At 34.9% G+C, this 14,598-nt stretch overlaps 1 protein-coding gene across 6 annotated transcripts in view; it reads left to right on the plus strand.

Annotated features, from left to right (window-relative positions):
• The window catches only part of TRIP12 (thyroid hormone receptor interactor 12), a 90,946-nt gene that overhangs the window by 45,345 nt on the left and 31,003 nt on the right, over positions 1 to 14,598 (plus strand). For all 6 annotated transcript variants that reach the window (XM_034439334.3, XM_034439337.3, XM_087872653.1 and 3 more), the window contains exons 7-19: positions 1,769 to 1,852; positions 2,829 to 2,924; positions 3,526 to 3,674; positions 4,163 to 4,198; positions 4,477 to 4,572; positions 6,246 to 6,338; positions 6,476 to 6,637; positions 7,085 to 7,153; positions 7,244 to 7,409; positions 10,246 to 10,363; positions 10,489 to 10,645; positions 11,266 to 11,419; positions 13,438 to 13,666. In XM_034439334.3, the coding sequence (XP_034295225.1) occupies positions 1,769 to 1,852; positions 2,829 to 2,924; positions 3,526 to 3,674; positions 4,163 to 4,198; positions 4,477 to 4,572; positions 6,246 to 6,338; positions 6,476 to 6,637; positions 7,085 to 7,153; positions 7,244 to 7,409; positions 10,246 to 10,363; positions 10,489 to 10,645; positions 11,266 to 11,419; positions 13,438 to 13,666 (1,609 nt within the window). The remainder of the gene's footprint in view (positions 1 to 1,768; positions 1,853 to 2,828; positions 2,925 to 3,525; positions 3,675 to 4,162; positions 4,199 to 4,476; positions 4,573 to 6,245; positions 6,339 to 6,475; positions 6,638 to 7,084; positions 7,154 to 7,243; positions 7,410 to 10,245; positions 10,364 to 10,488; positions 10,646 to 11,265; positions 11,420 to 13,437; positions 13,667 to 14,598) is intronic.

Raw genomic sequence — 14,598 nt, forward strand, 5'->3', positions numbered from 1 at the left:
TGACCCAGCAATTTAGATTAGCTATTCACCAGTCTGTGATCTTTCCTTCAGGGAGAATGTTATTGAAAGTTTGAGGGTTGATGGGTGCTGAGATTGGATGGAATTCTGGAGAAAATAGATTATTCTTTTCAGTCAAGGTTTAGGCTCAGGTACAGAGAAATGAATTCACATTGGTCTCTCTCAAGAACAACTTGGAGAAATTAAACCCCCTGGTTCTGATTGATCTCTCAGTGGCTTTCAATATAATTAATCATGGTATCCTTTTAAACCATCTGAGATATTTGATATTGGGGGCATTGTATTGTGGTGGTTCTTTCTAAGTAGTGATTCAAATCAGTGGTAAGCATGAGAGGACAAACCTTAAGGCCTTCTACTGTGGAGAGACATAAGGTATGGTATTTCCCCTCTTCCTATTTAAGACCTAAATGAAGCTGCTCAGGGTGGTCTCTACTAGGATAGATTCAGATATCACCAGTAAGCAAAGGATACTGATTTATATCTTAATTCTGGGCTGAACAGGAGACATTGTTGAGAATATATGGCGACTGTGAAAGTATGGAAGCCCTCTGTTTCCAAAGATATTCCATGATTAGCTCTGGACAGGGTCACACTAACCCAATCAAAGTGGATTGATAATCTAGAGGTCCTCTTAGACCAGGAGTGTCAAACTGACAGCCCACGGGCTGGATGCGTCATGGGTAGGCCACTCCCACCCCAGCTCTGAAAAGGGAAAACACGCATTGTCATGATTTAGCAATTAATTAATTTAATTGGAGCTTCATGTTTCTTCTTGACATATTCTCTTTCTAATAACATACAGTTGTTCAAAGTTTTATCATTGAAATTAAGGAAAAGCCCTTATCACTATTAATTAATTTGAGATGACAGTTGCTATTGCTTGTTAAGTGAATATAATATTTGAGAACAGGAAAATATCTCAAAAGAACCTTTAACTGGTTTCCAGTGTCTTTAGTACAGTTTAAAAGGAACCAGGGTTTTCCTATAGTGATCCTAGTTAAATACATTTTTATCTGATATATTTGTATACTTTGATAAAAATATTGTTAAATGCAGTTAAAGAAATTAAATTGTTGTCAATGTGTGATGATTAATAAGCTTATTTTGTAGCTTATTTTCTGATTTTAATAGAATAATGATTGACATAGTTTTCTATTTTTGGTTAAGCTGCAATCTTACACATACTTAATAATAAATGAAACCCCATTGCAATCTAGAACTTAATTCTGATCACTGCATTGTGCTTCTTTTGGAAAAGTTTCTTAAGAGATATGAACATGTTCCTTGATTTTCATGGAGGACATTTCTTTACAATAGTAATTTTCATTCTTTTTTGTGGTGTGTGCAGATTTTATACCAATACTTTTTGGTGTACATTTCAGATCTGTATACTATAATTTCAGATCTGTCAAGCCCTTGTGATGAACACTTTACGCTAATCATATTTTGTAGAGTTGTCAGATTTCTGTTTACGTGTTTTTCCTTATTTCAAATAAAAATCATAATAAGTAAAAATTCAGAATGTTTCAGTCACATGCATAGTTGAAGGCATAAACCGGCTGTTCAAGTGCAGTCTTTCCATACTGTGTAAGTCAAAACTAAAAATAAACCTCCTGTTTTGTATGCCCATTCCAATTCCTACTGGGGTTGTTAAAGGTTTCGTTCACAACTTTGGAAGGAAGATTTCTGAGTTTGTAAGTATGTAAGCTGCATGACTTACTAATGCCATTTATTTTGTGTTCTTCATTAGCTTCTAGTTCTGTTGCTGGGGCTGTGGGCATGACCACCTCTGGTGAAAGTGAATCAGATGATTCTGAGATGGGAAGATTACAAGGTATATACTAAGCTTCCATTATATAAATAACAATTTTAAGGTTACAACTCTCTAGATTTCTTTTAAACAGTTGGAGTCTTTCTTAGAAGCCTTTTCTGATGTTCACTTCAATTTTTTTCTATAACTTGAAGAAAATGCTTGGTCGTTTTTGACCAAGTAATTAAAGGTCTGCTAAAACTAGTGGCATATCAATCATCTTTGGTATAAATGAATACATTGAAATTATTATTACGATTTAAAGAAGCATATTAATACAGTTGTAAAATCCATTTTATTTTAGGGAAAATGGGTTTTAGAAACTGTTCTACTTCTGTAGCATCCTGTTTTCTCTCATTATTCAAAGGTATTTATTACTAGAGGGACTCCTGCAATCTATGTAGCTGCATAACTTTCTTTAGAACTCAGTCCCCTTTTATTCTCAAAGATGTTTTCAGTTCACCTAACCAAAATACACATGTGTTGAGGGAATCTTTGTCTACCAGGTTTTGTTTGTACTCCTATTCTTAACATTCTTCACTATTGGCATGCCTATTAAAGTTCTTGGAAATCAAAATCCATTATTATCTATAGGAATGTAAATTTTCCATTCAAATTTTGCTATTTTTAATATGGAAGAAGAGCAAGTTTCCTCGATTTTGGCTTAGATAAGTAAAGGTAAAGTAGGATATATCTAACAGGACTATTTCTAAATTTTACAAAATTTAAAACTTTGTGCAGAAACAAAAAGATGTCTGGTCATTAAAATTGCATAGTGATAAATTACAATGTTAGTGGCATTCAAGAGAAAACTGCTTTATGTCTAGGATTCTACAAAAGTGAAATATATATAACTGGGCCTAATAATTAATCTTGTAAAATAAAAATGCAGCATAAGTTTCAATCATTTAAATGCTACAAAATGAAATTTTATATTATGCAAATCATAGCTTGTAATATAATACAAAGAGTTTAATGAAGTTTTTATTTTTATTTCTAGCTTTGTTAGAAGCTAGAGGACTCCCTCCACATCTGTTTGGTCCTCTTGGCCCTCGAATGTCTCAGCTATTCCACAGAACAATTGGAAGTGGAGCTAGTAAGTAGACTGATTTGCATATTTTACAGTACTTTAGGATAGTGAGTCTTCATTTTGTAGGATTATAATCAAGCATTAAATTCTTATCAAATACTGCCTAACGGTATAGTTGGAGATACTGTATCCATGGATCCCACCCTATTAACTTTCAAGAAGGCAGTAAAGACTGGCTCCCCCCCAGGTCTAGGATGTTGATGAAGCTGGCATGGGGTGGTGATGAATTAATTTTATTGGGTTCTCATTGTAATTTTTAATAAGGAACAAATAAAGTTATTATCTATTATAATCAAATAAATGTGAAAATGTGAAAAAATAGCAATAGCACTTAAACTTATATACCACTTCATAGTGCTTTACAGCTCTCTCTAAGTAGTTTACGAGTCAGCATATTGCCCCAACAATCTGAGTCCTCATTTTACCAACCTCAGAGCTGGTGAGAGTCAACCTTGAGCTGGTGAGACTCAAACTGCCGGCAGTCAACTGCCAGCAGAATTAAGCTGCTATACTGCATTCTAACCACTGCACCACCATGGCTCTTAATATGCTTTGAATTTCCCTCCCTCCCTCCCTCTCTCTCTCTTTTTCTTTCTTTCTTTTTTAGGTTCTAAAGCTCAGCAACTTCTACAAGGGCTTCAGGCCACTGATGAAAGCCAGCAGTTACAGTCAGTGATAGAAATGTGTCAGCTATTGGTCATGGGTAATGAAGAAACTTTAGGAGGTTTTCCAGTCAAGAGTGTTGTTCCAGCTCTGGTAAGGATATTCATTAATTCATATCAACTTTTACCTTTGATTCATTGTAATTTCATGAAAGACCAAATGGATCAATTGAAATATGTACATAAATGGAAGCAGTTATTTTCCCCATGTTCTTACTTATTTGAAGGGGTCCATAGCATAAAAAATTAAGAATTGTTAGATTAATCCTTAAACTATCTTAAAATAATACAGCAATGTACCTAAAATAGAAACATAAATTGTTCAGGATGGGGAGATGCTAAATTTTAGAAATACTTTTTACTAGCCTTTCTTGCTGACAGCTGTAATTTTTGTGTCACCTGATAATTGTCTGCTCAATATAATACAATACACACTTCATTAATCTATTACTGAGAGTGCTAATAGGGAATATTGTATAAACCGTAAAGACATACACATAATTGCTGCCTTAAGCTTTTGAAGGAAAGAGCAGTATAAATCAATAAATAGAATCAAGACTATTCTTTTTCTATTATTTATAGATAACTTTGCTACAGATGGAGCACAACTTCGACATTGTGAGTATTTCATCTTGAATGTATACCCTACATTTTGAGGGCAAATGTCTAAATGCGCTACTTATCTTCAGGGTTCGATTCAAGATTAGAAACATTTTGTCTCTAAAATAATGCCTATGGGAACTAGCAGTAGAAAGGAGAAATATTTAATATTCTGCTTCTGAGCTTCTTTGGGATTTCTAGTTAGCTATACTATGAAAGAAAATACTGTGCAAAATAAGCAAGCTTTTGTGCTTATGGTGTGATCTGGAAGGACTGCTTTTGCATTGCTTTCACAGATGAATCATGCTTGTCGAGCCTTAACTTACATGATGGAAGCACTTCCCAGATCATCTGCAGTTGTGGTGGATGCAATTCCTGTTTTTTTGGAGAAGGTAAAAACTGATCAATCAAGAATTGCAATAAAAGACATTGTCAATTAATGTTCTCAAAGTCATTGTTCATTGGCTGTACTTAATACTAGCCTGTTTGTGGTACAGGAATTCAGAATTTCCTATAAGTTCTTTTGAGAAGTAAATAATTTTATAATTTATATTTATAGCTGAATATTCTTAATTGTTCTTTCAGTAGGGATAGAGCAGGAACACTATAAAATATAGAACTGGTGCATTTGAGAATAGAAAATTGGTTTTGAAAAAGTTTAATTATAGAAATGTGAAGTCTGTCTAATATTGATCAGATAAATTGTAAAATTTAGATTTTTTGCCTAGTATTCCAAGCATTGTTTGGAATACAATGAAAACTTGAAACATATTTGTTCCCTTGTGCAAAATATTTTCTTTTTTGTTTCTATTTTAATCTCCATGTTTAATTATCTTTGGCTTATTTAATTGTTTTCTTATATTTCTTCCTGATTTGTACCCAAACATATTATCATAGTTAATGTATATTTATGATACAAGTGAATATCTTCTCCATGAATTTAGTATAAATTCTAGTAGATATATATTCTAGTAGATCAAATTTTTAGATCTAGATCAGTGCTTCCCAAACTTTTTGCTTCTTTACCTGAAACTGTTTATTAGAAAGTCCTTGTTACCCAATATAGGTAAAATACTCTTAAGTCAATTTAATTTTTCCTCTTGTGATTGGGTAATGGTTTTGTGTGTTGTTACCCAAAGAGAAACCACTTTTATCTACTGTATTTTTCGGAGTATAAGACGTTCCGGACTATAAGACCTACCTTTTTGGGGGCGGAAAACAAGAAAAAAAAATCTGCCTCTGCCTCCCAGCAATTTGCCTCCTTGCAGCAAACAGCGAACAGCCTGTTTCATTTTCATTTTCAGCACAACCGAACTGATTAGCACAAGAAAAAAAAAATCTGCCTCTGAGCAATTTGCCTCCTTGCAGCAAACAGCAAAGGCTGAAAATGGGGCACGCAGAGGCAGCAATACGCAACGGCAATCCCTGCAACCTGAAACAGCTGATGGTCGGGAGGCCGATCCAACCGACAATCAGCTGCTTGTGCTAATCAGGCTGTGCTGAAGCTGAAACTGAAACAGGCTTTGCTGTTTGCTGCAAGGAGGCAAATTGCTGGGAGGCAGAGACCATAGGGTGGGGGCTGGCGGATGGGTGCAGCTACATTCAGTGTATAAAACACACCCAAATTTTCACCCTCCTTTAGCGGGTGTGTGTGTGTGCGTCTTATACTCTGGAAAATACGGTAATTTTGGGTAATTCATCCAAGTTTGGAAAGGGCTGTTCTAGATTTTTTTCCTAGATTTTGAGATTATCCATGAGTGTCAGAGGGAATGGCAGCTAATGATAAGCATTTAGAATAACTAATAGGGTACCTTTGATCATAAATTCAATTCAGGAAGTAGTTTTAGTTTTCTTTTAGAATTTCTGGTCTTTTATATACTTTAGGCTTCTGAGTATTTTGAAATGCCTTTTAAAAACTGCTAAAATGAATGAGAAGAAAAAATTGAATTGAAAATGTAAGTGATTCCTTACACAACATGAACATTGAGCATTTGGAAGTGTTTGCTATTTTAGACAGTTATCTCGATTCATTGCATATGACTTAAATAATTTTCATTTGTTCTAGCTTCAAGTTATTCAGTGTATTGATGTGGCAGAGCAAGCATTGACTGCCTTGGAGATGTTGTCACGCAGACACAGTAAAGCTATTTTGCAGGCAGTAAGTACTGCTTTCAATTTAAAAAAAGTTACTGTTACAGTGATCATCTCTCTCTCCCCCCCTCTCCCTGCCTCCTTCCCTGGATGAGATAAAGTCTCTTATGACTCAAACATTTTTTTAAACTTTTGTTTTTATAGGGAGGCTTAGCAGACTGTTTGCTGTACCTGGAGTTTTTCAGCATAAATGCTCAGAGGAATGCATTAGCTATTGCTGCCAATTGCTGCCAGAGCATCACTCCTGATGAGTTTCACTTTGTTGCAGATTCTCTTCCACTGCTTACCCAAAGGCTAACCCACCAGGTTGGAAAATCTTTTGAACTGTTGTATGGTTTAAGGCATTCATGTTGTATGGTTCAAGGTATTTCATATTGTACATTTGTATTTTAATTCTGGCTGTACACCGCCCTGAGTCCTTCGGGAGAATGGGCGGTATATAAATAAAATGATGGTGATGATGATGATGATGATGATGCAGAATTTCCTGTAATTCTAACTGATAATGAGATATATTATGGGAGAAAATACTTCATATCAGCCTAGCTTTACAGCCAAAATAAGAAAGCAATTGTTTCAGTTCTTTGGGTTCTTTTTTTCTTATAGGATACTGGAGCTGAGTTAGATGTTTTTGTGTATTTCTTGGTCACTATCTTTGAGTTCTTAGTGAAAATTTTCAGGATTTGGTTCTTGAAATGCCTGATGATGTATATTTGTATATTAAAACATAATATTTGTATTCAAACCATATAGGATAAAAAGTCAGTAGAAAGCACTTGCCTTTGTTTTGCACGTTTGGTGGACAACTTCCAACATGAAGAGGTAGCGTCTTTTTTTTTTTTCTTCTTCAGCATAATCTTAAAAAGGGTTGATTATATGAAGTATTAATAATTTATCTTTCTTTTCTCAAAGAATTTGCTGCAGCAGGTTGCTTCTAAGGATTTGCTTACAAATATTCAACAACTCCTAGTAGTGACTCCTCCAATTTTGAGCTCAGGGATGTTCATCATGGTGGTGCGCATGTTTTCCCTAATGTGTTCCAACTGTCCTATGCTAGCAGTTCAGCTTATGAAGCAAAGTAAGTTCATGTGTCAATTATTTTTGTTTACTAGCTGGTAGTTTTTATAGATGAAGTCCAGTGAATCAGTAAAGTGCCCAGCTGGGAAAAGGATGATGCATAGGATAGCAATAGAAATTATTTTTAAGAAGCTGACAAGGATACTGCAGCACATTTCTTGAGGAAAAGTTTATTGACATTATCTGGGAATAAAATCTTGTAGGCCACTACGTAGCAAGATCATTCTATCAGTATAGAAAGAGAATAACATAATTGTTAAAGTTGAAAACAATAGAATAAAAGCAGATTAGATAAAAACCAGATAAAGTGAAATGAATAATATTTTTAAAATCCTTGGCTCTGGAATGTCAACATACTGGGTGCTATGTGAACTCCTTTGGCAATGACATTTAACAGCTGAGAAACACACACAAACGGAACACATGAAACAACATCAACAGAAGATACATGAAACAATCAACATCTTCAAAAGATTAAAATTCACAAGGAAAGGGAAAAAAAACCCTACCACAGTACAGGTAGTCCTCAATGTAAGAGCACAGTTAGAACTGGAATCTTGGTCAGTAAGCGAAACAGTCATTAAAAAGTTGCCCACATGACTGCTTCTCTCAACCACTACAATCCCGGCACTCCCAGGTGTGATTGTTAGTTGCTAGGTAAATTTTGTGGGGTGACTCGGGGATAGGGGGGGAATCCTTGAGGCTTCACTCAGGAGCTGAAAATCCTCCCTGCCAAAATCCAGGCAGGATTTTCAGCCCCTGACATGGCCTTTGTCAGGCCTCCCAGGGCCTCCCCTGACATATCTCACATTCTTTACCTTACAATGTTGCCTTTCTGCTTGAATCTGATCCCTCTCATTGGGGACTGGCTAAAAGAGCTGCCTACCAAGAGAATTCAGCTCCCTTTTAGCCAGCCCTCAGAGACAAGAGTGAGTCTTTTCAGCAGGCAGAGAAGATTGCAAATGGGATTTACATGATAAAGGCTGGAAGTCCTTTATGGGCTGCCATAATTCCAGACCATTCTTAAACTAATGGCCATAAGTCAAAGACTACCTAGTACTCTTCCTGGATATCCCTATCAACAACAAACTGGTGGCAAATTAAAAGCACCAGTATATTGAAAAACCATCCATACTAACCAAGTGCTCCACTACCAAAGTAACAACCTCACCTCCCATTGGAGGAGCTATGTAAAAACATTATATACATGAGCAGAAACATACTGCAGCAACTCAGAATGCCAGAAGAAGGAAGCAGACTGCCTATACAGCACCTTCCAACAAGAAATATACCCACACATCTTTTATCAGAAAGTGCCTTACCATTCAATCCACTACAGTATAACCAACAGTATGACAAGGATAACACTGCCATACATCAAATGCACAAGCAACACAGACTAGTACAACCACATACCACTACCATAGTACACAAATCAATGAAAGGCCTCCAAATCATCTTAAATAAACCAAATTATCTAGTTATGAAAGAAGAAGAAAAAAACAGAAGTGATGTACAATACGTGTAAGAACTGTAACAGCCACTATGTAGGACAGACAGAATATACAATGAAAATTCCTAAATTTCAGAACATATGAACAAACTTAGCCATAGTTTCAACTGGAAATCTGTGAAGATGGTAGACCAAGTTAAATCCAAAAACACTCTGGAATTCCTGGAAGCTTGGCGGACAAATCAGCAGGGACATAGAGATAAACCACATTTACATACCATTCAAAACAGACAAAAAAGTAAAAAAACAAAAATGACCAGAACACTCCTTGTCAGCAATCAACACCCAAATAAAGATTAAGACAAACAAGCAGTAAAGATTAAGACAAACAAACAATACCCTAATAAGGGAACTACCAACTCAGACAAACAAGCAGTAAGCAATAGCTTAATCAAGGAACTACCAAGGAGAAAACAACACCCTCATTGACCCTGACGGCAAGTTACTGTATATAGAAAAAGAGCAAACTCCATTCCCTTCCAGCACTGAAGATGTTATCTAGCCAAGTAATGAAACCTCTGCAAGAAAATAACAAAGCTCACAGAGCACCAAGCACTCCACACATACTGTACTAAGTTTTATTTAGTGGGTAGCCTTAGAAAAGAGACTCCAAAGATCTGTGGTGATCGGTATCAGTGTCATACGAAGTAATGAAGGTGTTCAAAGTACAAAAACTTATTTGTTTGAATTGATTTTGTTTGTTGACAAAATTAATTATGAATCAGGTGTCAGAAGATTGGGGGAACTAAAAGAAAGTAGGACCTTAATATTAAGTCTGTATATTTGTACAGAAGGGTTTCATTTTAAAAAAAATGTGATGATTTCAAACTTCCTGAGAATGCCACAATATATCTTTCAATTGTTGTATGCCTATCTTGCAATGTGTCATATCTTTCTGCCTTCAAGGGCATGTGAAGTAATCAGTGTTGTGGTTTGGCTTTTTTCAATTGTTGTGTCTAGGAACCTAATTCATGTAGTTAAAAATTAAGTTTGCATAGCATATTCAATTTATTTATGTTCTGACATTGCATTTGTTTATTTTATCAAACACAGTTGTTCATAGGCTATTTATTCCAGCAGATTCATGGCATTTTACAAGTAAATTTATGGAATCATCAACAAATAATCTGGGTTTGCATAAACCAGAAAAACCCTACCCTATCGTAGATGTAAAACTAGCATATACAACCATTTTCTCACAGATCTTCCATATATTAGGCAGATTTAAATCATGTAAATCTGCCTAATGTATGTTTTCAAAGCAACATGTTGATTATACATTATAGCGGAAACTAATATTCTAATTGTGTGGTTTTTATTAAAGACATTGCAGAAACTCTTCACTTTCTTCTTTGTGGAGCCTCAAATGGGAGTTGTCAGGAACAAATTGATCTTGTTCCAAGAAGTCCTCAAGAACTGTATGAACTTACTTCACTTATCTGGTAGGTTTCATCTGAAATTATTATCCAGTTTTTGTCCAGGATCATATTTCATAATACCTAAAATGAGATGAATGCTGTTACTAAAACACACATTTACTGTTAAAATGTTGACTTGTTCTTTTTAGTGAATTGATGCCATGCTTACCTAAAGAAGGAATTTTTGCTGTTGACACTATGCTAAAGAAAGGAAATGCGCAAAACACAGATGGTGCAATATGGCAGTGGCGAGATGACAGGGGTCTCTGGCATCCCTATAACAGAATTGATAGCCGGATAATTGAGGTAGTAACATCAGCATATAAACATCTGCATTTTATATAGGGGGTTGGACATCGCTTATCAGCCACTGTCATAAATATAACAACTTCTAATCAAATTTCAACTGTGAATTACAGGTAGATCTTTGGAATTAGCACTAGTTGGCAAGATGTAATACTTATGAATTCAATATTCATAAATTAATCATTTATTTGCTTTATCTGAATGATTAAAATGTATTTCTTCCTAATACTGTATATATATTGCTGTTGAAAAGATGTCTCTACTGTCCTTCAGCAGGATCACAGGATAGATTAAACAAAATCAAGATTGTTAAACGATCAATCAAACAAACAAACAAAAAGCCAATAAACTTTAAAAAGTATTATTCTGACATTAGTCACATATTAAGTTAGATGAACTCATAGACCAGATTTCCATATGACATTAAACCAAAATGGTGGTTTAAAAAATCCTACTGAAGCAGAAGCAAGTAACCCACCCACTATGGTTTAGTATTGTGTGTGACTTATGCCATTTAAAGCATTCTGTGATTACTCAGAAATGTGTTGCTGGATAGGAAGAAGAGGAAGTTGTCCTAAAGAAATTTGTATTTGTATTTAAACTTATATATTTGTTCTCAGGCAGCTCATCAGGTTGGTGAAGATGAAATAAGTCTGTCTACATTGGGGCGTGTTTATACAATTGACTTTAATTCTATGCAGCAGATCAATGAGGATACTGGAACAGCACGTGCCATTCAGAGAAAACCCAATCCTCTAGCCAATACCAGTACTAGTAAGCACTATTTTATTTTTGTCACTGAAGAGTGCTTCCTGTGTAGTCTTACAATTTATTTTTTAATACATTTATTTCTAATTTTCTATGCAGCCACTATTCCATATTCCAATTCCATATAGTCACAATGAAATAGTAACAACAGTAAAAAACGGTAAAACAGAAATAATTTTTTTTTAAAGCCTACTGCAGACCAGGTAGGATGCCTGGCATTAATGTTATTGTCTAAATTTATTTCACCTTGGAGGAGATAATTTTGCAGGTATCCTGTGTCTGTAAAGCAGAGGGTGATAATTGTACTCAGAAATGTTGGAAGCCAGTGCAGTGCCCACAAAATGCTTATATTGCTTTATATTTGAAGGTAACTTCAGGTAGAACACATTGCAATAGCCCAATCAGCATGGAATGAGAGTATAAGTAATTTTTGTCAAGAGTCTCTTGCTCTAAAGGAGATGTAGTTGAGCAGTGGTATCCCTGTTAGTGGTCCAAGTTGTTAATCTACCTGGAGTAAATCCAGTAGTTTTATATATTCATAATTCAAATAGTAGATCCCACCTTGGGTTACTAATATCTTGTAGAAGGCATGCTAGTAAATTATTGAACTGCATATATCCCAGTGGTTTCAATGAGCAGATTTGGCCACATATTCTGCTGCTTCTAGAATCATAGAGTTTTAGGCATATTCTTAAGTCATTAAATCTACTTCTTCTGACTGCAGAACTCCAATTTAAAATATGCCCAGAAAGGAAACTTACCAAATTAATCAAGGATTGCATCTACTGTTGAACTGCTCTGATAATTAGATCCCGCCCCCCCAACATTCAACTAGAATTTGCTTTCTTAAAGACTATTGCTCTGTATCCTATTTTCTGGGTTTCTAAATTACATATCCTAGCATGGCTTTATACAGGTAGCTTCTTCATGATTCAGGTCTGATAGAGTAGTATCGTAAGTTATAGTGAGATTTGTGATATTCTGTTGGATCTCACTCAAAGGTGGTAGAATGCTATGCCTCAAATCCCAAGGGAGAATATTTATTTCAGTGTGGAATGAGAGAGATAAGTGGACTTGCAGTTACAGATTACAGAAGTGATTATATGCCTTAACTTTGTAATTAATTAAGGATATATTGCAAAGCTCTGACATTTTAGATCCCATATTTATTTACTTGAAGTTATTGGAATTTGATTGTTTTATTTATATTTTAAATATGTCCTTCATTTTTTATGGTCCATATTCTTTTCTAAAACATTGAGCATTAGCTTGGTGTAACAATTGTTGGTCTAGAAATCAGGAGACTGTGAGTTGTAGCATTTACAGCCAGCCTAGTAATTTTAAATCAGTCACTCTTGCTCAATCAACCCACCTCACAGGATAATTATTGTGGGGAAAATCGGATGAGGAAGGACTATTACTCTGTTTTCCCGAAAATAAGACATCCCTGATAATAAGCCCAATCGGGCTTTTAAGCGCATGTGCTAAAATAAGACTCCCCTGAAAATAAGCCCTCCCCAAAAAATGTAATTGCATGCACAGTCAGTCCTCGCCATTTCCTCTGGTTAGGATTAGAGAGACAGAGCTGGAAATCAGGTAAGACAGCAAGAGGAGCCCTGTCTTACTCCACGCGCCCAAAAAGAATAAGACCTCCCTGAAAATAAGGCCAAGCGCTTATTTTGGGGTATATATAATATATACTAATATATAATATATATTAGATAGAGTCTTTTTTTCAGGGAAACACGGGTATGTATGTTCACTGCCTTGAGTTGGTTATAAAGTAATAAAGACAAAATAAAAAATGAATAAATATTCAACAAAATTTTAAGAAGATTATTTATTTCCTAGTGCTTAGTTTGAAATTTAGTCAGTTACTGGGAAATTTATGATATTTTTTGTAAATGTAAAAGTGTCAAATGTTTTCTAAAAGAATGCTATAATATATAAATGGAATGGAATTGAATACTATGTGTACATTTAGCTCAATGCAAATAATTAACCATCTATCTATCCTTTTACAGCGGGACATCCAGAATCAAAGAAGGATGATGCTCGAGCACAGCTAATGAAAGAAGATCCAGATCTAGCTAAATCTTTTATTAAAACCTTATTTGGTGTTCTCTATGAAGTGTATAGTTCTTCAGCCGGACCTGCTGTTAGACACAAGTGCCTTAGAGCAATTCTTAGAATAATTTATTTTGCTGATGCTGAACTTCTGAAGGATGTACTGAAAAATCATGCTGTGTCAAGGTGCTTATTAATTCATATCTTTGTTGTGAATGATACTATAAAAATACTTGAGTTTTGCTGAAACCAGTGTCTTGAAATTTTAATAATTTAATTTAATTAAGATATTTAATTGTTTAAAGTTTCTGTATTTGGCAATTATAGCTATAGTGAGAATTGTTGAGAACACAGTGGATAAAATATTGATTTTTATTATTCAGACTATTTTAACCCCATGTTTAGAGTCAGATGTTACTGATGGAACTATTACTACTAAGAGAAGAGTAAGGCAAGGGTGTATTTTATTCTTCTTTCCCTTTATTAATAATTGAGGCTCTCACATTTTCTGTTCATTATCCCATAGTGTTAGGAAATTGCACTTTCAGCTTTGTAGTTGATTTAATTTTGTCTTCTTGCAAGTGGAAATGAGAAAGGCATTGAGGTCATTGCCTTCTTTTTGCCTAAATATTACTTGGAATAAATGATCAAAAAATTAGTGCCAGTATTAGTTTTTGCACTGCATATTGCAGGACACACAAGTTGTAAATATAAGTATCTTGAGATGCAGCTGGATCTCTCTTTATCTTAGAGCACACATTTCTCTTATTGGGTCAGGGTTATTCAACATACCTCCTCATCTTGATATTTTCCCATTCAAAATTTTATTCGTGCAGCCTGCAAGGTCTTGCTAAAAATTTTCTCAGCTTGTTTATGGAGTTCAGATTTGTATTTTAACGAATTTAATATACTGGAAAATGCCGTCCCAAAATTAGTCTTATTTCCTATCATATTACTGACAAATTGCCTTTAGGAAAGTTTTAGTGTGGCCTATTTATACAAAGGAAATAAAGAGCTAATGAAAAACATTATACAAAATATGCAAAAAGAATAAGAAATAGTAGGATAAAAAATTCAAGGTGTGAGACAGGAAAAGGAAATAATAGGTAACAATAGTT

This window comes from Pantherophis guttatus, chromosome 6 (genome assembly GCF_059756535.1).
Source record: "Pantherophis guttatus breed Tessera chromosome 6, ASM5975653v1, whole genome shotgun sequence".
NCBI lineage: Eukaryota > Metazoa > Chordata > Lepidosauria > Squamata > Colubridae > Pantherophis > Pantherophis guttatus.